General features: G+C 36.8%; 1 protein-coding gene across 1 annotated transcript in view; it reads left to right on the top strand.

Annotated features, from left to right (window-relative positions):
* The window catches only part of TAB2 (TGF-beta activated kinase 1 (MAP3K7) binding protein 2), a 60,714-nt gene that overhangs the window by 20,706 nt on the left and 16,710 nt on the right, over window positions 1–23,298 (top strand). Inside the window, exon 2 of the mRNA XM_054280205.1 lies at window positions 19,910–20,099. Within this exon, the coding sequence (XP_054136180.1) occupies window positions 19,998–20,099 (102 nt within the window). The 5' untranslated portion in view covers window positions 19,910–19,997. The remainder of the gene's footprint in view (window positions 1–19,909; window positions 20,100–23,298) is intronic.

The raw sequence follows: 23,298 nt of genomic DNA, 5'->3' as shown, positions 1-23,298 counted from the left end.
CGGCTTCAGTTCCCCCTCACTCGAGGGGGAAGGCAAGTATTTTCCCTTACTCGGACTAGTTAGTTAGAATTTTGTGATGCTTTACTTTTAAATCTTGTATTTCTGCATATTGGCATGCATAGTATACAGTGTAGAATAAAAGAGCTGATATTACATTTCTTTGTATACAGGTATCATTCTGCTAAGGTAGACTTCCTTTAGCCATGTATGCCTAACAGTATATTTCTAGGATTTTAAAAAAAATGCTGCAGTATTTCATGGTTTTTACTCTCTAAGTTGGCAGATACCTGAGCTCTTGTGTGGCTGTAAAACAGTTTCATTTATTTCATTTGGTAGTTAGTCTTTGTAATGCCTTCTACCCAATTCCATTTACAAATACCCATGTATGTAATTGTGTATTTATCATGTAATGTTAAAGTTGAGCAATTACAAATCAATTGAGAAATCAAAGATAATGTTACAGTAGAAAACAGTAGAAATTTGTGCTTTGTGTATTCCTTTAAGAGTTCACTGTCCCTATGGCAACAACTGCAAAGAGCTTTTTCAAATTATGCCAAGTTTAAGGTTTCATTAAAGTGGGGGGGGGGGGGAGCAGCTCCTAAACTTCTACATTTTGTGACTTGGAAAGGAAACACAAATCTGTTCTTTGTAGACAGGTTTTTTGCTGACTGTTTGTAGCTTTCCTATGCACTGAAGAGAAATTTTAATATAAGGGTAAGCTTACTGATCTGTGCTGGAGTGAAATTGTTCCAGTCACTGATATTTGAGAAAATTATGCAGTAGTTGGGAAGCTGTAAAGACAACTCATGCGGAATTTTCTCTGATGTTGGAAAAAAGAGTATGGGCAATGCATTTCACTGTAATTAATAGTGGTTTCCTTTGCTGAATCTATAAGAAATACATTTCTAACATCCAGTGTTGTTTGAAATGGAATTTTCTTTATGGAATTTTAAGTTACAAGAAGAGCTTTTTTTTTGTATCTCTTATAAATTGAGATACAAGGAATACTTTTCTTAAAAGGCAAGTTACATATGTTGTAGAGTTTTAAGTAATTAATTGTTAGATGAGTTTTTGCTATGAAACATTATAGTGGGTAGGATGTGTTTTATTCTACTACTACACATACTAATTTTACTATTAACTCATGCATAGGAGCATTTCATAATTCCTCATTCTAAATTCATATGCCTGAAATGGAGTGTTGACAGAAGCTTTTATTGTTCTAGAATATGTTTTGTTTTGTTCCTGAAAGATACAAGGCCTCTCAGGTTGGTGGTGTTGGTGACATTTAGGGTTCTTTTGACTGAGCTGTCAACCCTGTTAGGACTCACTGCTGATAAAAAGGGATTGATTTTACTCTAGCTGAAACAATGAAAGAAGTGAAAATATTTCAGAATATATTTTAACGTTGTGAAGTTAAATGGCTCTAGATTTACTCGTTTATTTATTATAACCTGTGACGTATTATGACAACTTCAGTGCCTTCTTTGGAAGCCTAAAATCAGTCATGCATTCTAATCATATCTAACTCTCGTTGATATAAAAGAGCACAATATGGTCAGAATTCTTTCTGTGATGTCTTGAGAATTTGTCCCAGTGTGATTCAGTTGGTTACTGTCACACCTTAACTGCTGTATCTGTCCTCTGTGCCTCTCACTGAAAGGGTTAAGATGTCTTGGTCAGTGCTATTAAAACTACTGTGTGATAATAGTGGGGGAAAGGGCTCCTCAGTGGTTCAGTCACTGAGGGAACTGCTTTTTTAAGATGTACAAAAGAGTACTCTGAGAGTGTCAAAATGAGGATACAGCATTTCCAGTGACAGATCACTGACATTTTTTACAGGTTGAACATAGCTTTTAGGGTTAAATATAAGGACATTCAAGCTTTTGTTCTGAGGACTATTTGTGTAAGGACCAAAAGGGATTTTATGACAGTCTTTAGACTAATCAGTAGACCCTCTGGAATTATAGGGTAATAATAGGATAAGAGGAAACTGGAGCATTTAAAATATTTTTAATCTGCTTTTTTATTTCCACATAAGGAATTAACTATACCGCTTCATTTAAAATAACTAACTATTTATTTGCAACATGGTGGTAACTTCTGTTTTATGGAAAGTGTAGCAGTTTCCATTCCTTGTTGGTGAGAAGCAGCTTTTCAGGGCAGTGAGGGGAAAATCAAGAAGTCCATCTGAAAACATTTGGTTTTGGTTTGGATTTTTATTTTTTCCTTAGTTTCATAATGACTGGTGCCAGTAGCAACTCACAGTAGCCCTTTTTGATACTTATATGCTTTTCCATTTGCAAGGCTTACTGTTCTTATAGCCAATAGATGGCCATCCTGCATTTTCTCAGGAAGGCAGAACAAGATCTGCCAGCTGTGATGACATGGGAAGATTTGGAGCTTGACAGTTTTTTCTGAACTTCAGTATATGATATTGAAAAAGCTTTTCCACTCTCTGTACTGGCATCAAAACTTTCCTGCTGTGCAAATAACGTTAGCAGTGGCTTTGATTTTTGGCATTAAGAAGTGTGGCATTTTAAAATTTCGGTTTCAAATATTTAAATGTGTTTTCTGTGATGTCTAGAGAGAACATGTGTCTGGGCTAAACAGAAATAAGTCTTACTCAAATGGAACCAAATTCCACCGAGGTATGTAAGTATCTAGTTAGTGAAGAGGGATCTAAAGGTCTGGGAAAAAAAGTATTGGGACTCACAGAAGCTACTGATTAAGGATTTGCATAGAGCCCAACAGTAACAGACAAATACTTGGCACAGATGTTTGAATTTAATTTGGACTCAGTGTCACAAATTGCACTGAGGTCTATAATTTTTCCTGTTGCTCTTCTTCCTAGCTTATTCAAATCTATAACTTTAATTTCTCTCTGTGTGTTTTCCCCCACTTCTTGTGTAGGCAGGTGTCAAATCCTGAATGATTTTCTCTGTGTTCTGTGGAAAAGTGAGATGTGAGAGATATGTGTATTATACATGTAAAAGTAGAGAAAAAGTATTTCTATGCCAGTTACTGTTTTTGCTTAGATACCTAGTTTTACTTGATTTGTAATACAACTGCTGGTGCAAAATCACTGTAAAAACATCAAGTTAATTAACCTTGTTTTTAAAAAAAGCATCTTTTAAACAGCAGCTGTGAGTGGGCTTCTCAATATGTACTTCTCAGTAAGTCAACTTGTTGAAGGATAAGCAAAAGGGCTTTTCAAAGTGCACATAAGCAGTAGCATAGGCAGCGTGCTGTAGGATGTGATTATTCTTTCTCTTCAGTGCTTGTGAGGGTGCATCTGACAGCCTTGAGCCTGCCATTGCAAGAAATGCTGATAGCTGGGAGCAACTTCAGCTGAGGGAAATAAGATGGTTAGCCACATAACCAGATGGAGAGGCTGAGGAACCTCAGCATGCTTCATGTGGGGAAGAGAGTTGTAAAGATGGACTGATGTACAGAATTACGGGCAAGATGGGCCTGTAATGTCTTTCTCAGGTAGCAAACAAAATGACAAGTAATAGACTGCAACAAGGGAAATCCCAGTTTTCCTTGTTTATAAGGAAAATAAGTTGCTCTTAGTGAGTGTGATTAATCAGTGGAGGAGATTTTCCAGAAACCTAGTGGAATCTCCATCCTTGGGATTTTTCAGAATTTGACTGTCCAAGGCCTTGTGCACCTGGTTTAAACCTGAAGTAAAGTCCTGCTTTCAGTGGTGTTTGGAGCTGTTGACCTCTGTCAGTACCTTCCAACCTGAGTTTATCATCAATTCTATGATGGTAGAGCTTGGTTTTTATTTCAGAGTATTCAAGAATCATAGGCCCAAGTTTAGAAAACATTCTGGATCAATACTGTTTTGTCTGGGATGCTGTTGGAAGTGCTTTGAGACAGAGCAGCCTTAGATTATATAGTTACAGCTTTTTTGGGGCTCCATGAATTGAGATTACTGCTTCTGCTTTTACATGTCTCTTAGAAATGCTTTTTGTTTTGTTTTTTTTTAGGCAGTCACTGCTCTTCCTCACCTGTTCTAGGTGTAGAATTGGTTTAATATGTAGTCCCATAGGATTTTAATAGGAATGGGATATAAAAATGATCCAGTCATAGCACTGATCTAATGCTGGCTGTTGAAGTAACAGGACATGGCCCATAACTCCCTGCTCCAATTCAGCTTTTGGTCTAGCTATACTTACAGGGTCTGTAATTCAGATTCTTAATTACAGTACTTGGAAAGCAGGTGCAATTTGTGTCAGCCTAGTTCATTATTTCTTTCAGTTTTGCAGTAAAGTCTTTGATTTCAGAATAAAGCATTTTCGGGCTTTCTGCTTGATGGGATCTTCCAGTCTGCTGGATGTGTTACAGTTGAATGTATCCAAGATGGTTTGAGCTTATACAGCAGCTCATTGCTGCTGAAACACAAAGAGAAATCCAACAAAAAAAAAAAAAAGGTATTACCTTCTAATAGATTGATCTCTTCAGTTTGTCCCAGAGAAGAGGCGGACAAATACCATGGCCAGAGTAAAAAAGAGGGCAGAATTGCAGGGTCTAAGAGCAGAGTGGTGAGAAAGGCAAGGTATACTGAAGATTTTGGTCTGTTCAGCTTTCTTATGTAGTTTCACCCTAAATCTGCAAGCACTTCATTAGTAAAGGAGCATGCAAGGCTGACTTTTGCTGCCACACAGTTAACTTAGGTCTCAGTCTTCTCACAGGAAGATCCATGTGAACATCTTACCCTCACAGTGGGTGAGAATAGTGGTTGAGGACTTGTGGTCTTCAGGGAAGCTAAAGGAGCTGTTTCTGTGCTTTCCTGACTGAGGTGGCTTCTTCAGAGGCCTTGTGCCACAGGAGGCACCTGACAGACCTAATAATCTGACTTCTGGAGCTTCACTGTTTGCATCTGGAACTGTGAGTGGCCTTTACCCCTGATTTGAAAAGGTTCATAGAGATTTCAGACATAGATACTGAAAGGGGTTTTTTTCTACTTTTTTTCCAAAAGAAAGTAGGCCAGAGTGTTAATTCTGGAATTACTTTGAAGAGTTGAAAGATAGAAAACTTTTAGTTGGCTGAATAGCCAGCTTTCATTTGTATTCAAGCCAGTAGACTCTGTCTAAATATTTAGAAGTATCATTTGCTTAGGGTAGTTAAATATTTTGTTTTGGTAAAACTTAAACTGTTTTGCATTAGTATTTATTTGTTTTTTAATTAAGAAAGAACAAAGAAGAAAAGTGAGATGAGTGTTACCTGTGGAGTCCTTAATCTGAATGAGCACAATTCACTCTTTGGCAGCTAATTGTTTTCTTTTTCCATGCATATAGATTTTGCCATAAATTATGCTCTTAGTTTGGCAGTCTTAATTATAAGAAAGGTCCAGCTTTTGAGACATTCAAATCAGTATCATTACCATCCTCGACTAATTATTTGTGTTTCTTGAATATTTTTAAGTGATTTGAATTAATGTGAGTGAAATTGTGTTACTTAAATATGAATATAAAAAATAAGGGGCTTTTTGCATATAGATAATGGAAATGAGAGTGCTTTCTGAAAGGAGTATCTGTAAAGTAAAGGGAATACTTGAAGTTACTCTTCATCGTTGTGGATTTCTTGTGGCTTTTTGTGACACATGCATTCACTACTTTGTGAATACCAGAGAAAATGTAATTTGATCATCGAGCCACGTTTGGTAAATACCAGTTTTGTGGGGACAGCCTGTTCTATCCATAGGGGAAAAGGTCCCTGCCAAAAATCTAAAAGCTTTCTCTGTTATTTGGTTGTCTGTTATTTTGCTCCAGAGGACTAAAGCACAGATGTGCGTTATTTGTGACACGACAGCATCTGTATTTGTGTGAGTTACTGTAGTGCTTAGTTAATAAGGTTTCAGACTGCACTTTGGATGAAATATGGCTAAATAGTTAACAACTTTTGATAGATGATTTTGCAAAACTGTCTCTAACATATCAGTCAAACTTTAAAGTCTGATGTGATGCACACAGCCTGCTGCTGCTTAGCAACTGTTCAAATACTTACTTATGTCTGGTGTATATGAAATAGATTTTTTTGTTTTCTGTTGTTTGTTGCTTTCTTGAACAGTCCAAAGCTACTTCCAGTTTTTCTGTAAATGGTGTATTTTAACTCATGCCTCCTAGGAGGAAGTTGTGTGGTCTCATGGTTGTACATGACAGCTAGGGAGAAATAAACCAACTTGTTTCTTCCACTTCTGGTGCTGTGCACACAGCTGTGGATTGCTGATCCATTAAATGCTTTGTGCTATGGCTTTCATGGAAATGGGATTACAAATTCCACCACCAAACTTCCAACTACATTTGTGTGTGCTGTCAAAGGTACATTTGGATGTACAGGAATTGAAGCAATGACTTCTTGCTGTTCTCTTCAGAATGAAAGCTAAGGTATGTGGAATTTCAGTATGAAAACCACCAGTGCTTTTGGACTTCAGTATTTCAATGCAGATTTGAGTGTCTTTGTGCTTGGTTAAATGCAATTTCGAGTTGTTTCTATCTAAATTTATTTCTCTAAGTCATATTTCTGTGTCCAAAAAACTGTACAGGTAACTGTAGTGTCCGGGAAAGAGCACTGAAGATGGAAGGCAATGGAGTTGTTTTGCTCTTAAATCATACAGTTTGTAACTTGTGATAGTTTACAGACTTGCTCAGAATATTATTGCTCAAGCTATCCTTGGTATCTTTGCTTTTCTCTAAGCAGATAATCTCCCTAAAACCAGTTTACTGCTCAGGAATTTTTCACTTTTCTTTTGAGAGATGTTTTGTGTAAACCAGGCATTCTCAAAGTAGCCAGTGAATCACAGTGAAATACTGTATGAATGTGTACTGAATGGCTTCAGCAAGCTGAATGGAGGTTTTTGTATACAAGTGCATTGTATCCAAGTGATGACAGAGCCCCTGCTGTAAATTTTTGCAGAATTTTAATATTCTTCCTAAAGTGCCTGCTTAGCGTAAGGGGAATCAGAGACTTTGACCCTGTGACCTGGAAAAATTCTTGTTATTTCAACAAGTTAGAATTCCTGCTATGTTTTAAAATGAGATCCGCAAGGAGACTGCATTGATAAGAGTGTTTAGAAGATGATACAATTCAGAAATGTAGTGTTTTGCCTACTGCAAGACAAGAGAAAGATGATGAATGAGTTGGAGTATGATAAGAAGAGAGAAATTGTCTCTTTGGTTGTGTTCCAGTGTGTTAAATTCAGTGTGCAGCTCTCTTCCTGGCAGTACTGTGGAGTTCCTGCAGGATGTTAGGTGGGACTTGAGCAATGTGTGTGTGAAATCACATCAGGCTTAGCTGTGATGTTACTAATATTTTTACTCTTAACTTCCCAGTGCATGATGATTTTTTTTCTACACAAGTAATGTGATTTTATTTGTATTTAAAACATTTTCTCAGTTAAGTCACCATTAATATAGGCTGTTCTACAGTAGATATGTCAACTATTGAACAGTACACACTGGTTTTGGAGACAAAGGAAACATAATTAATGGAAAATAAGACATATTTAAAGAAGGTACTACTGCTGGAGTTTGGCTGTCATATGACTGAGCTGGCATTACAGTTACATGTTATTCAGAGTATCACAGCTATTAGTTTAACTTTGGTATAGTCATGCTTTTTTGAGGCCTTTTATTCAGTTACTATGTTGGTCTGGCTTTTCATTTGTAGAATATGATGAACCGTATCTAACATGGCTACAAGGGCAAAGACCCAGCAGCAATATTCATAAGAATATTATTGTTCATAGTGGCCTTATTGTAGCAGGAAATGAGAATTTAAAATACTTTCCTAAAAGTTATTGTTGTTAGTCTAATATACCTACTGTTAGAAGCTCAGTTTTAAAATTTGGTAATGAGAATTCCTCAAGCTAGAGGCCTCTCTTGCTGCGTGAAATGTTATTGTATCCCATTGGCTGAGTTAGAAACTTAGTAAAATATGTTTCCCTCCATGGCCTGGGGAAGTTTCTGCTCAGTACCACAGCTGCACTCAAAAGCATTGCCAGTAGTGATGCCCTTGAAGGATGGAGAAGTCCCTTGGCTGGTTGGCTGTATTCTGGGAATTACTAAGAAAACAGGGTTAATTTAAATCTTAGTGCAGAGATGGTAATTTCCTCCAAATCATTTTTCCAGACCTGGATTTTTTTTTTCCCCAGCTCCTGCTTATAGCAAGAGTTAGCCTTATATCCTTTATGTTCCCTTAGATCCTTATAGTTAACCTTACACTTTTATCCTCAGTAAGAGGATGGACTGAACTGTCAACCTTTAGGCAATTTCTGGCCACTTGTATTGGTCACTTGAGGGGCTGTACTGACACCTTTTGAATTCCATCTGCTTGTCTAAACAATAATTCAGTTACCTGCTTATCTCATTTAGTCACATTCAAGAGACATAAAGGGAACATGGAAAAAATAATAAAAAGACCATACTTGCCAAATGTAAACATCTTCCAAATAGGAACATATATGTTTTGATTTAAATTTCTAATAACTGGAGAGAGTGTTAAAGGTGCAGCTAGACCTGAACTTAAAATGTGTGCTTTGTTTCTTTTTATGGTCACACAAACATTTGAGAACCAGCTTTTCTTGGCATGTGACTTGCAGATCTCTGCTTTCTGACAGTGGGCACCGCTCTTGCTGAGCTGTGCTGTAGTGACCAGGTTGTGACAAAATGAGTCCCTGTATAGGTGGGGCTTGCACAACTAAGAATATAGACGTTTAAGTTAAAAAGTAAAGAATAGAGAATAGTTCCATGAAATCAGACAAATACTTAGAAAATCTTCCTTGTAAGATTAGGGAACAGCCTGTACATTATGTGTGCCTAAGAAGGAAAGAGAGATGCAAATGTCTTAGGAGTTTTTCCCATAAATTAATGTTTTCAGTCAAAGCACTAAGAAAGATTGACCATAATTTAGAAATTATTTGGGACAAGCTTCTTTTGTTTCTCACTTTCTATATACTAGGTGTGCTATCAACAGCATTTTAGGCCAGTATTATACACAAGCCATTTTTTTTCTCTAGGGAAAAATGTAATGCAAATGCTAGAAAATAGGACACATCATATAATGTGAATAAGACAACAGTTGGCATGCCTTGTTGCTGCTGGGATTTCTGTATGTTTTTCTTAATGTAATTGCATGCATTTAATTTGCTATACAGTCTGAATTCAGCAACATCGTATAATTGTATGAAAAAAATTCTAAAGGCATTACTTAATTGCATCAAAATCCAATTAATCGTCCTTGGTTTAGACACCATGGATACAGAATGTTTTAGGTCTGAAGGGGCTTGAAAGATCAGGAACACCTTTCAGAGGTTCATGTTGCTCAAAGCTCCACCTAACCTGTTCACTGCCAGTGAGGGGTGAACCCACAACTTCCCTGGGCAACCTGTTCCAGTGTCTCACCACTCTCAACACAAATAATTTCTTCCTTATATCCAATCTAAATATTTGTTCTTCTAGTTTAAAATTATTACCTCATCTTCAGGAGTTTTTGACTGTGGATGTGGGCAGTCATTGAGATTTGATTCTGGAATGTTTTCCCTAAAATGCTGTCATATCCCTTGATCTCTGATTCTGGCTTATGCTTGTAGGATAATGGAACTTCTCAGCATTTTCAGAGGTACTTGTATCAGTATGAACCACGGAAGTAAGTCCTTCAAATACCAATCTAGTCATCAGCAAAACCACTGGAAGATTGGGTTACATAATGCAAGCTCTGAGATTTGTAATGCTGTTGTTGGCTTCTGTATTGAACTGCTGAAGTTCAACTATTTGCCTGGATATAGAGGCTTTCCAGAGCTTCCTCCTGTGAACTGAATAACCCAAAATACATAGCAGAAATTGAACTACCTGGCAAGCTGCTAAAACGTAGCACAACATGTTTATGTTCTCATGTGAATTTTAATGAAATATGGCAATGTTGTCATTGGGAACATACTAAAAGGGCACAAAGTTCGCTCTCAGACTTTGCAGTGTTGTGCAAACGTGTCAAACAGCAGGATAATTTTACATGCAACAACTGTAGGTCACTATAAAGGTCACTATAAATTAGAACAAAATCATTATGTGTCATGCATGTAATTGCATTTCTTTACCCTTTTGGATTCTCTCATCATTGAACTGGCAATATAATAATGAAATTGAAGGGGTTTTGTTCATTAATAAGTCTGAGTTATTGCAGTTTCAGGCCAACTAGGTTTGCAGTGTTTCTCTGATACAGTCTTCTGAGTCACTGAAAGGGTGTAGTGTTAACTGCACTCTTACTTAGCTCTGAATTGAAGCAATGACTTCTTGCTGTTCTCTTCAGAATGAAAGCTAAGGTATGTGGAATTTCAGTATGAAAACCACCAGTGCTTTTGGACTTCAGTATTTCAATGCAGATTTGAGTCTTTGTGCTTGGTTAAATGCAATTTCGAGTTGTTTCTATCTAAATTTATTTCTCTAAGTCATATTTCTGTGTCCAAAAAAAAATTGTTAATGTATGATTTAAAAATATGTATAATGTAATAGAGCTTTACATTGGGAAAACCAGAGATATTCCTGATCATGTGATTTCCAAAGAATAAAAAGCATCATGTCCTTCCTGTGTGCCTACACTGATGTCCCATGATGGCTCTTCAGTAGTAATTGTACATCTCTCACTGAAAGGTTTGGTATCTGGTGTGTGTGCTGTCTGGTTTCAGTTTTAAATTGGGAAATCACTATCAGAAACTACTGCTAAATGTGTAGGTTGCTAGGAGTCATGATTCTAGTTTCATGAGATGTCTATTTTGTTTATGTGAAGATTTTTAAATATGAGCTCAGCAAGTGTAAGCTGAATCTTCCCTGGGTTCAGTGAAGCTGTCATGGGACTGATGATTCTAGAGTTCAGACTGGCAGCTCTGAAGCAGCCAGTCATGCTGGACTGGTTTCCAGTGGTGGAGCCAGAAGTCTGCAAGCTCTGCAGATCCAGGTCAGTTGGAATGTGGTTTCATAGTATTGACAGGGTGTTTGGAGCCAAGGGGTTTTGAGATGGGCTGCTGTGTCCTTAGGATAGTCCCCTTTGGCCCAGAGTCAGCTATTGTAGAAGTTCCTGAAGCTACTCAACTTGTCATTCATGCACATTTTATTGCTGCTGTTGGCAGTGGGTTACTGGTGAGTTCCCTGAACATCTACAGCTTTTTGGGGGCAGTTTGTTCAAGGAGGATATTGATCTGAACTAGTATAGGTACTACATTCATAACATGTTCAGGAGCAGATGGAAAAGCCAGCTGAGCTATTGGGCATCATCAGAAAGGTACTGAGGACATGAGAAATGGTGTCATTCCTGAGCGGAGCCCTGGTAAGCCCTCCCCCTGAGAACCAAGGGCTACAGTCCCTGTATTTCAAGGAGCATATGTTAGTGTTAGAGAAGGTACTGAGAGGATGTGATTTTATTTTTAATCATGGCAACAGCTCTTACCTTCCAAGGAGGCATTTAGATGACAGACTTACCAGTTTGGAGAGGTGAAGATTGTAGGAGGATTTATGAGTGAAGCTTGAAAATTAATGCAGGTGGTGAGTGCAGAACTGTTACAAAATCCTGCAGCTTGGAACTGTGTACCACTCACTCAGGACCTGTAGGACAAGAGGTTTGAAAAAGTCTAAGGAAGATCTTTTAGTTGATTTTGAATTGTTATTTCAAAATGCACAGAGTAGTAAACTTCTGGAATTCTTTGCCATAATGTATTGGAGAAGGAGATAATTTCAGTAGGTTAAGAAAAGGAATTTGATTAATACATCATCAGCAGGTCTGTGGAGAGAATAGGCAGGGCACTGCTCTCAAGTTTCCTCAGTCACACAGTTGTATGTGTACATACAGAGAGAGTGAGAGGAATGTGCTCAAAAAAGGCTTAGGCTTACATGTTCTTCCTGAATATTGCTTTTTGTTGCCACTCTTGCAAACAACACTGAGCTAAAATGACCCTTTTTTGACTCAGCAGGATATTTATGTTCTTACATTAGTGCACTTGTGATCAGAGAATCTGTGAGAGATTATAGCATCTAGTTAGGTTTCAGCTGCTTGTTCAAAATCATTGCTTCATTTTAGGAAGTCCTTGTATCTTTTTGTCAGTCATAAATCAAAAGCAGATTTTAAAGGAGATACAGTCAAGTGAATTAAAGAAAAAAATGTTTAATCTTATTTCTTTGTAGACTGTCACTGTTTTCAGTTACTTTTCTGAGATTTTTTAATGAGGGCTGCCTCTTAAAGAGTTTTTCCTACCTCTTTCTCTGATTGGCATTTTTATTGTCATAAGTTATTTTCTCTTCCTTCAACTCTTAGAACAGTTGCGCTGGAAATAGTGCATACTCTTCAAAATAGCTACACCTGCTTTTGACTCCAGAGAGTTCATAGAGGATTAATTTTTATGAAAGCTTTACACTGCAGCAACATATAAATTAAGTATGCAGAAGGAAAGTAAAATACTTGACAGTTTTCTCATATTGTCAATCTGTGGAAGAAACCTGATACAATCACAGGTGGGGATGTGACGATTAATGCTTGCTACTTGACCTTCCTGTGAATTAACAATGGGTTCTTCATTCATTGGGAAACTGACAAATGGAAGCAAATGTACACATTTGCATAATAAAAAAGGGAATAAATCTCCTAAAGGTAGAGAGCTTTGATTATCTAGGTAAAACTGACATGAAGAATATTAGGACTGGAATCATAATGCAGGCAGAATTTAGAGTTACTGTGGAGTTCATTAATATAATTTTAAAAAATACCCTGACTAGATGATGCAATTTTAGTTTTGTGTATTTCATTTCCATATGACATCCGACAGGTTTTACAAGACTATACAAAACATATGATTGCTTCTAAGGTGAAGGAAATGGTTCATAAGGATAGATTTAAAACATTTTTGGACTTTAATTCTGATTTTCATCAAGTACTTTATTTAAGATACATATGTAATTCAGAATTTGTAATGTAATTCTGATTTTGTTATTTCACGTATATTTCCAGTATACCTTAATGGGTAGTGATGTAGAGCTTTTAGGGGTCTTGTGAGAACCGTGGACAGGAGAGCACATGAGAAGTGTTGCTCTTAAATGGTTGGGTGTGCCTTGGTGAATAAGTGTAGGAAGAATTGAAAATGCCTTCTCAGCTATCTTAGAGGTGTTTTGCTTTCCTCACCTTTAGTTCATCTCCAGTAAAAATGAATTAAACCCTTTTTACAAATGTCAAAGCTTTCAGATCTGAATTTCTGTTGGTAACATCCTGTGCAAAGATTACAGGTCAAATTTCAAGCTGCCAACTCCTAACGGTGGCTTAAGGCAAGCTCAGCTGTTGTGATAGGTTTTTCTCTAACAAAACCATATTCCTGAGGAAATTTTTACTGTGATCTGAGAAACTTCATTTTCAATGTGCTTCTTATGTATGAGATTTGCCAGCATATTGCTGAGCTGTGAAAAGGTCAGCTATGCTTTGATAGAATTGACAGAATGACCTGCGGTAAAGGAAGGTGGCTTTGTTTTTAATTAATTCTCTTAAGGAAAAGGGAAAAAAAATCCAAACCAAACTTAAGTAAAATCCATTAGGAGGATCCCTTAATGTGTGCATTAGCATTACTGAACTAGCAAGAATTAAAAATTCACAGTCAAACAAAACCAAACCCTTTTATTTGGTCGACAATAAAAACAACCCAACTAATTTCCCTTGAAAAAGAAATTGTGTAACTGCTCATAGTTTCCAAGGAATACCTGACAGATTAAACCTCTTTAAATGTTTCATGTGTGCACTTCTGCTGTGGGACCCATTAAAGTACATTGTTATTCTGGCCAGGAGTTTAAAAGACATTATGAAATGTGTTAAATAAAATTTATTTCTGGAAATTACTCTTTGTAATGATTTTGGAGGAAGAAAAAATACCAAGTTGTGTTTCCAGATAGGAATTGCTTCCAGGTAGGAATTACTTCCTGGTATGGTCATTTAAAATAAATTTTCCATAAGAACAGATTACTTCTTGGAACTGTTCCAGAGTTTGCCATTTTCCTCTGACCTTGCTCATCATTAATTATTTGATAGAAGTCTTTTGGTTTGATATAATTCAGTAATGTGCTTGGGGAAAACTCTTAGTGATGCTTATTTGCAATTCTGGGGGTTTTTTTTCAATTTTGAGATCATGCAATGAAATCAGGTTTATGTCCTTTCTGTTCGTGTTTGGATTCAGAACAGTGTAGAGTACAAATGTGGCAAACAGTTACAAGGAAGTTTCACTGTATAGTAAGTTGAGGATGAGATGGGAAACTAACTGTGATGGGGTACATTTATTCATTCTTTATTTATTTAAGAGATGGATGGCAATGAGTGAAGTATAACATCTGGATTTGATAGTACTATTCTTTAAGCAGAGATACTGGTGAAAAACTGTTGAAATGGTTCACATTGGCCATGGAAAAGCTGAATAATATATTAGAACAATTAAATTATACTAGGAATATTTAATAAACCTGTTTCCATCATGCAGTTCTCACACTTTTTTTTTAAAATATGCATTTAAAGTGTTAGTGATGTTAGTGTAAGCTTTTAGATTTTGTTCTGTCACTTTTTAATCTCTTTTGCAGAAAGAATATGGGACTCTGGGGTAGAATATTCTTGTTTCTATATTTTTGCCCTTATGAAATTACTCTAAATTTTAATTTTAAGAAAACAAGTTTGTGTTCAGGCTGCCTGATATTTGGCTCCATGTAGGCTTTTAGAAAAAGTCTATTAGGGCTAAATGGGGACAAAAGAATTTAATTGTTCCTTTAATTGCTGTTTAATTTCTAATTTTTTGTATTGTAGTTTCTCGGAGAACCAGACAATTTTGGTTTTGTTTTTCTTGGGTTTTTCTTTTTTCCTGCCTGCAAGGTGTCATTGACAGAGTTAAAAGTGTACTGTCCTGCATGTAGCTTGGAACCAATTTCTGTAAGGAAAGTTGTCCTTACATGCAGTGGTAACTCCTTAATTTCTCCCCTCTCTCCATTTGCTAGGCACACATACAGTGAAAATTTCTAGTCTCATGTTTAACTAGAATGTTCAGTTATAAGTAAGGAAGAAAAGGAAGAATAGGTGTGGAAATAGGAATGTAAGAGATTGGAGAGGGAGGTTGCAAGCGAACAATATGGCATTTATTGTCTAATGATTTTTTTTTTTTCCTAAGCAATAGGGATACAGAAACATACTTCTAATTTTAAGGGGAGTGTTAACACAGAAGTAGGTACAAACTGGCAATAAGCTTGCAATGCTTGTTACAGTCAAAGGAATGGAGATCCTGCTTAGAAGGGGTCTTCTGTGGATAGAGACCCCTATATATTTATAATGTGATTGCCCATCTTGTAGACTGGAGAGGAAATTATATTTTTTAAAGAAAGCTGAAAGAAATGCTAGCAATATCAATATCAGCTATACTTTGTCATTGAAGCAATCCAGTGTAAAGAATCCCTCAATGGAAAGTGAACTAAGGTTAGTCTTTAGTTGAATTATTGGAGTGAAACATCAGAAACGTCAGGCTGAAAAAAGGCCCCATAGAAGTTTTGTAATATTTGTTGGCTTGGTGCCTGGATAGGTGTTTGGCTAAGATAACAGAAAAAATGTAGCTAAATATATGGGGGAAGGTAGAAGGTATGGCTCAAAAAAACATGGACTGAGGAGGGGTGAAGATAATTTTACTTTTTGGAATTACCCAATGCACAGATACACAGGCTGTGTGTCTTAGTCCTGATGAAGGAGCCTTAGACAAGTATAGAGGGATTAGGTGGTTTATTTTGGGGTTTTTGTTGGGTTTTGGGATTTTTTCCGTCACCTTTTTAATTGCTTGTGTGTTTCTGCTGTTGGTTTAGCAACCTCTACCAGGCTTGCATTGCAACTTGCTGCATCTGATTTCCTGTCATTACAGCAGTCTTTTATGCACATTGTCTGTATCCTACACCATAAATGCTACAAGAAAATGTTCTCTTGTTTCTGCATCCACTCTCTTAAGAAATATTTAGAGCCTGATTTCTAAAATAAGCTTTTAGATAGATTACAGCATTTTAGCCAAGTGAGTAAAACACAGATCAGATGTGATCAGATTTAAACCACAGAAAAACATGAGGAATTTACTTACTAGATGTAGCTGAACTAACAAGGGAGATATAAAGGCTGCATTGATTTGAGTTTGGAGAAGGTGAAGGGCATGCTGGTTACTGTGGCAGTGTTCTGCATATTTCCAAAAGCTGTTCTCTTGAACTCACAAAGGCTGTTTCCCGAATGGGAGCTGACCATAAATGGGACTTCAGTCATAATGAGTGCATCATAACTCCAACTGGAACTATTAAATACAGCAGTTATGTTAAAATCTGCACAATTATCTTTGATATTTTTTGTGACATGGACTGCATGTGAAGTTGCAGTAGGAAAAAATTGGTAATGAACAAGAAGTGCAGATAACATTCTAGTCTGTTTAGATTTTGTCAGGTTTAATTATTTCATAAGATCCATGTTGGCAGAATCTACTCTGAAGAACACTTGCTTTGTAAGTATTTTGTGGAAAGTCAATGTGATATACTAAGTTAAGGTTTGTATTGAAGAATTGTCTGTGGTACGTTAAACATGTGCTCTGTCAGAAGAAAGAAGACTTGAAAAATTATGTATTTATAGCTAGCACTGGTTCAGCACTCTAACAGCCTAGTATTTGGCATCTGAATTATATTTCACATTAAGTTGTATTTGAATATTTTCATAAACAAAAGAGGCAGTGTATTTTGTCTCATACTCATGGTTCTGAGTAGTCTTTGGGAGATGACACATTGTTTACTTTGGTTTCAATAGTTTTCACAGAATAAAGCTTCAACAGGAGCTCCATCATGATACAATTGCCAGGCCTTTTAAGTTGTCTGGGGATCATGCCAATACTCTTTGAAAAAGAACACAGCTAATTAATTCTTCCGGTTACTTAGGATTTCTGGCATAAATGAGCACTGGGATCTCTGTCTCTCTTCAACATTATAAAGTCACATTGAAGGGGTTGTTTTGAGGGGGTTTTTATAGCTAGAAGCAGTATGTAAAACTATTAGTAAATGGGCATTACTACAAGAATAACTTTATATTGTACTGCACACCAGTATTTAGAAGTGTTCCTTTGTAATTAAACTCTGATATTAATGATTTTGGGAAGAATTATTTCTCTGAGTCACCAGTGTTGAATTTTCCTTCTTCCAGTAATTAATTTCTTGAATAGATTTTTCTGATTACTTCTGTAATGCTGTATTGCCTTGATTTTTATGCCAGAGTCTCTGAATGAAGCAAAAATGCTGCTGCCAGCAGTTTCCTTTGCCTCCTGTTGATACCCTTTTCTTCTACACTCTTAATTACTGGCAGTCTTGGCTATTCACTCGTGCATTCATGCCTTTTATTTTCCACTTGCATATGTAACTTTCTAACAATATTCTGACAATATTTCTAACACTATTCTGGATGATCCTGAGTTCCATGGCTGACAACAGTGGGGTTGTTCCTTAAGCTTCCATCTGTCAAAGTAACTTTCAGTTCCTTTAAGTTTGACCCTGGAGATGCATCCTGAGTCCTTTTTGTCATTTCTTGCAACATGAAGAACTGGGAAAAAAACTTTTCATCTGTCTGTACTAGAGAGACCTCAAAAGACCTCATGACCTGTCACTTCAGCCTTCCTTAAGGTTAATTTGAGTTTATTAATAATCTTTTGATATCTTTGAGCTCTTTAGTGGGTTTTTCTTCTTGAAGTGATGATTGGAATGAGACCTTCATATTCATAAGATAGATTTTTTCACATGTTAAATTGTCAGTGAAGCCATATCAGTTGCCTATTGTAATTGAAAACTATGAGGAAAAAACTCCTTTCTTTTTGTGTTGGAGTATATTTCTCTGAGTTAAAATAGTGGGGACAGGGCCTCTTTGCTTCACTTCTTCCCATATTACAGTAAAAATATTTTGCTGTGTTGAGACATTTGATGCACACGTGCAAAACTTTATCAGCAAATCTAGTAGTGATACTTCTTGCAGGCATCTGCTTGGTGCTAAGCCACCAAAACTTAAAAGTACTGTAGAAAAAATAAAAATAAGCTATTTCCCAAGTTCTGCATGCTACCAACAAATAATTGAACTTTACAAATACTGAATGATGACCCATAAATCATTTTACACCTCATGAAGATGCAGACAAGTTTTTCTGTAGCACTTTTGAAGTTTAAGGTAATTGTTACAATACTTTGCTGCTTTGGAATAATAAATGGGAACTGTGGTCACTGTGTGTTTTATTAAGACTTCAGACATTGAAAAATGAGTTAGAACACAAAATACTTTATTGAAATGAAGCACTGGGGTGACAATGTGGAGCATTTGTTTTAAGTACTGGGGTTTTTTATTTATTCTCTGTGGTTTTTTTGCAAAGACTACATGGATTAATCTCTTTCAACAGAGCTTTTGCTGTGGTAGCTGTGAAGGTGCTTTTCTGTTGGTACAATTTAAATGAAGAGTAAATACAAAATTTTTGTACTGTCCCGGGAACTTGGGATGGAGGTCATAGAATTTGCTATTCTAGGCTAGAGAAATTGGAAAAAAATTAAGCTATCTTAGGAGGATTGAGAGGAATTAAAAATTTAGCAGGAAGTTTAATGAACTGCTCTGTAGAAGAGGGGTGGAAAAGTGGCATTTGATACTAAACTAGGGTAAACCAGTTTTCTTGTTAATAGAATCTTCTGGTTTTGTGGATTTGCTCTGGTCTTGTTGGGTTTGAAGTTTAATTAGAGAAGTATTGCAATACAGTTTGTGATAAACAATATAATTGTTTAGCTGTTTCATTTGAAGAGTGTTTTCCGTCTTTCTTTAAAGAAGGTGCAAGATCAGTACTCTTGTTGCTGCTTAAATTAGTCCAGCACTGTAAACTGTTGAAGAAGTAACACACATGTACTTCTAGTGAGATGCAGACTAAGTAACTTGTTAAATTGCTCTACTGCTGCCACAGAGGAAGTGAATAAAATTCATGGAGATGCTTGAATAAGATTTACTAATTTAAGAGGCAAATGTTCATTGGAGTTGACTATGTCAGGGTTTCTATGGACCATATTTATTTATAATACTAGTTTATATGAAGAAGATACCATTCCATTGCTTAACACACAGGTGCATTCTTTGAAGATTTATTGGTAGAAATTCTTCTTGGTAAATGCCTGTAGGTATCATATGGTCTGGACAGATCATTTGTATGACTGTGTTGATTGGTGATTGTGAAATTGTCTTATTCATAGCTTTCATCATTTCCTTCAAAGCAGGAACAGAATTAGCTGAAGAAGCCTGCAGTGTTATTTCCTTCTAGTAATAATTTCAGAATATTCTGAAGTATGTTGGGTGAAAACCAAGTAGACAATTGCTAGTAATTTCTGAAACTTAGAGACATTGAACTTCTATCCACAATATCCTGACAGTAAACAAAAACAATGATGGTAAAAGTAAAAATGCAGGTACATTCAAAAGTCAAGTGAACACTGTTTTCCAGTATTTGGTGTGGACTACTTTGTGTTCAGTTGTGTTTGAAATAGCTAAAAATGCTGTTTTCAAACCAAATAATTTTAATACTTTGGTAAATCAAGGTTTTTTTTTTTTTTATTCTTAATGTATTTTATAATATAAGTATAAAACCAAAGATAGAAGGAAACTGACTGTCAGATGTGTCTATAAATGGGCAATTTTCAAGGTTATGAATGTGTGAAGGACAATTACTTAGAAATGTCCCATGGAAAAACATCAAAATAAAGTACAGACTTTGGCTGCATAATTGAAAAGGGATTTTGTATGTGTGTTTCAGGTTGTGGGGTGTTCTTTTGTTACATCAGAAGTGCCTGCTTTTGGTGTCTCAAGGCTTTCCTTTCTCTTCCAGAAAATGCTGGGACAGAAGAGATGAGTACTCCCTTTACTAAGGCCTAAAACTGCCTGTTGAAAAACAATCCTGACCAGGCAAGATACGAATGGCCCAAGGAAGCCAGCAAATTGATATTCAGGTTTTACATGACCTGCGACAGAAGTTTCCTGAGGTACCTGAAGGTGTTGTGTCCAGATGCATGTTACAGGTCAGTGCTCTGTTCATGGCTGTACAAGTAAGCAGCGTTGCTAATTTAAGCTTTCTGTATGGGCATCTCCTTTGAAAGCAGATGTTTTTCTTTTTCTCTATAAATGAAGCAAATATACTCAACCAGTTTCTTTATATTGCACAGCAAGCAAAGTGTTAAATTGGCCTCTCTTTTTCCATGCCTAATCAAGGGTGGTCCAAAGTAAATCAGGCTGTAAATCAATATTTGGTGTGTGCATGGAGACTGCTGTCTCACCAATCAGTATGCTCATGATTTTTGGCCATCTCAACAACCACTACTAACTGTGGCAAAAGGAGGGATGCAAAGCCAGCTTGAGTCCAGCAGGGACAATTTAAGGCAATGCTACAACGAGCAGCATTTTAAAATTTTATTTTAATTTTTATTTGAGTGTTGAAGCAGGTCCAGAAGAAACTTTGCTACCTGGTCTCCATCAGTCTTAAAGGTGGGCCCCTGCCTGCATGCAGATTGGCACCAATACTTTCCATTCCCAACTCCCTTGGCCCGCAGAGCCAGCGCTGGTGGCCTTAGGTACCCTCTCCAGCAGGAAGCCTGGAGTGTGGCGTGGGCACAGCCAGGTGTTCCAAGTTGGGCTCTCTCAGGCAGGATGAGGTGCTTGTGGCCTCCCTTCCACAGTGTTAGACCAGAGGCAGGGGTGAGGCACTGGTGTGCATCTGCCCAGGGCTTTGGCTGCCAGATGGGCTTCATTTTTTTGCTGTACCTTTGGAGTCTATGTAATTAATTATTGGGTTTTTGTTGGGCTTGATAGTAAAAAATCATTTTTGACCAGTGCTGTAGTTAGTGCTAAAGCTGCATATTCTCAACTTCTACATGCAGCTATCTGTTTTTAATGCTGCCACTATCAGAGCACATACCATATTTTGTATCAGCTTCTTGTTCTGTATCATGTTAGCTACTTCAGAAGATAAATTAATGTCCCTCCAAAGCCCAACAGGGACACCTAAATGCCTGGAGTTAACTTATGTTGGTAGATTTGACTTATTTAACTGTGTTGCTTAGACATGTTTGCTTTGCATTTTCCATCGATTCAAAGCATCCATAATAGCTGATTTTCTTTTTCATTCTAAGATACTCAACATTTGATTTACTCTGGTTAATGAGAGAATTATCCAAGTAGTCATACTGATTATCAGTATACACTGATAGGAAAAAAGATGTTACGGCTTCCCAGAAGCTAACTTCTTTGGAGTATGGCTAGGACAACTGTGGTTATGATTCAACATTCTTTATATCCTAATTTTTTGTCTTGCTATTTATATGTATTTTTATGTATGAAATACATATTTTTCTATACTTATATATGTATATGCACTCACACACATATACATCCAAATAAAGTGTTCGTACTGCTGGGAAGAGTGTCTGTGACAATTTAACATTCATATTGCCAAGACTTTATCACGACTCTCCGGTCTTTCTAGAGTAAGAAGTTGTGAAAAGTGCATTTCATCAACAAAATTTGTTTTGATTTGCAATGCAAGATGGCAAAATTCTGCTTGGGGCTCATGAAGTTTCAAGCTTTCTCCAGTTCTTTTTTTTTCATTGTTTAGCTGAAAAGGAAACTGAACCAGAGTATAAATTGCCTGTACTTGTTCTCAGGATTGTACACTGCTACTTTTGTTAGTGCTCTGTAGGACTCTATACTACAAGTACAGCTTTGTTCTTCGAACACGAGAGCTGCTTGTTCAGCAAGGTCTGTAGTCTTGATGGAGTGAATGCATCAGTAATCATCTTTTGAATGTAATTCTTGATAAATTTAAAAACTAATGCTTGTCTTTAATAAAGTCAGCGGTCTTTGTAACATTGAATACAGTGGATCTCTTTAAATGAAAAGAGCTTTATAACTGTGAAGAAAAGATACTGTACATCCCATATGACAGATTTATGGGGAAGGGTTTAGATTTTGAGGGAGTGTTCTAAGTCAGCTTTCATAAGAGAATCTTTCAAAAACAGTCTAAAGTAATTAATGTTCTGTGTGTGCAGTATTGTTAAACTAATTTGTCACACTGGAAAGCTGCCATTTTTGTGAACTAAGTCTCACCAAGAAAATCCTGTCATGTTGGTGTTTTTTTGAAATTTCATGAGCTCTGGTTTCTCTGAATCACCTTCTAGCTTTGCTACTCTCTGGCTTGGGGTCTTATTTGTTTGTTGTGTTTTGATTTTTTTGGGGTTGTTTTAAAAGCTGCTTAACATGACCTCTTCAAACCAACAAATTTTGTACTTGGACTGATGGGAAAGATTGAAAAGCAGAATTTGAGAGTACTTGTGCGCATGTTTCAATGCTGCTGGAACAGTATCTGAATCCTGAGTTCTGCCACCTTGTAGCTGAACATAGTGGAAGGAATTTCCAAGAAAGGCAATAAGTGTATTTCAGGTCAAAGACAAGTACTTGAGGACATTTGGTATACAAATTGCCTTGCCCCCACAGTACCTTATGTGCAGCCATCGTATGTCAGGGTGAAGTTCTTTTTAAGCTAGGAGTCATACCCCAAGTGAGAATCTGAAAGAATAAAAGCAATTATGCAGTTTATAGTATTATTGATGAGGCTTTTATTACAAGGAAAAATTCTTTGGATAACTGTGAATTGTGGAGAAAAAATGTACAGATACTTCAGTCATCTTTCATGAATTCTTTGTAAACAAACACAGCTTGTTTTTGAAGGAAGTTTTATAGCATTATATGTTCATAATGAAAAAATTAGGGATAAAGAGAATATGCAAATACCTCAAGGTAAATAGCCCTTTGTTGAAATACCTAAACAATATATAGCATGCTCACAGCAAAGGACCACCAAAGAGCTAATAGGAGGAAACCTAAACCAGCTTAATCTAGGTAGTAAAAGGTCTTGGGCTGACAGCACTAAATACTCCTAAGAAGTTTTGTATCCCTCTATTCTTCCCAACAAGCCTCCTGCATTCAGATCTCCCATTCTTCTCATTTAAAGGAATCACTGCAGTGCCCACAGTCAGTGGACATTGTTCCTTGCTATTCTGTTTTTTGTGTCCGGAACATTCTGGACCTGCTCCTCAAGTCTACGTCCTCTCCTTGCTTCCTCATTTCCCTCCAACATTCTTATTCTTTCTTTTTTTTTTCTTTCTCTTTCAGGGTGCCAACATTTTAAACTCAAATGGGACATGGGCAGAGATAAGATGAGGGGTA

Source organism: Melozone crissalis, unplaced genomic scaffold, assembly GCF_028551555.1.
Source record: "Melozone crissalis strain CALT ecotype California unplaced genomic scaffold, PUWL_Pcris_2 ptg000027l_1, whole genome shotgun sequence".
Taxonomy (NCBI): Eukaryota; Metazoa; Chordata; class Aves; order Passeriformes; family Passerellidae; genus Melozone; species Melozone crissalis.
This window is presented reverse-complemented; position numbering and strand designations above follow the sequence as displayed.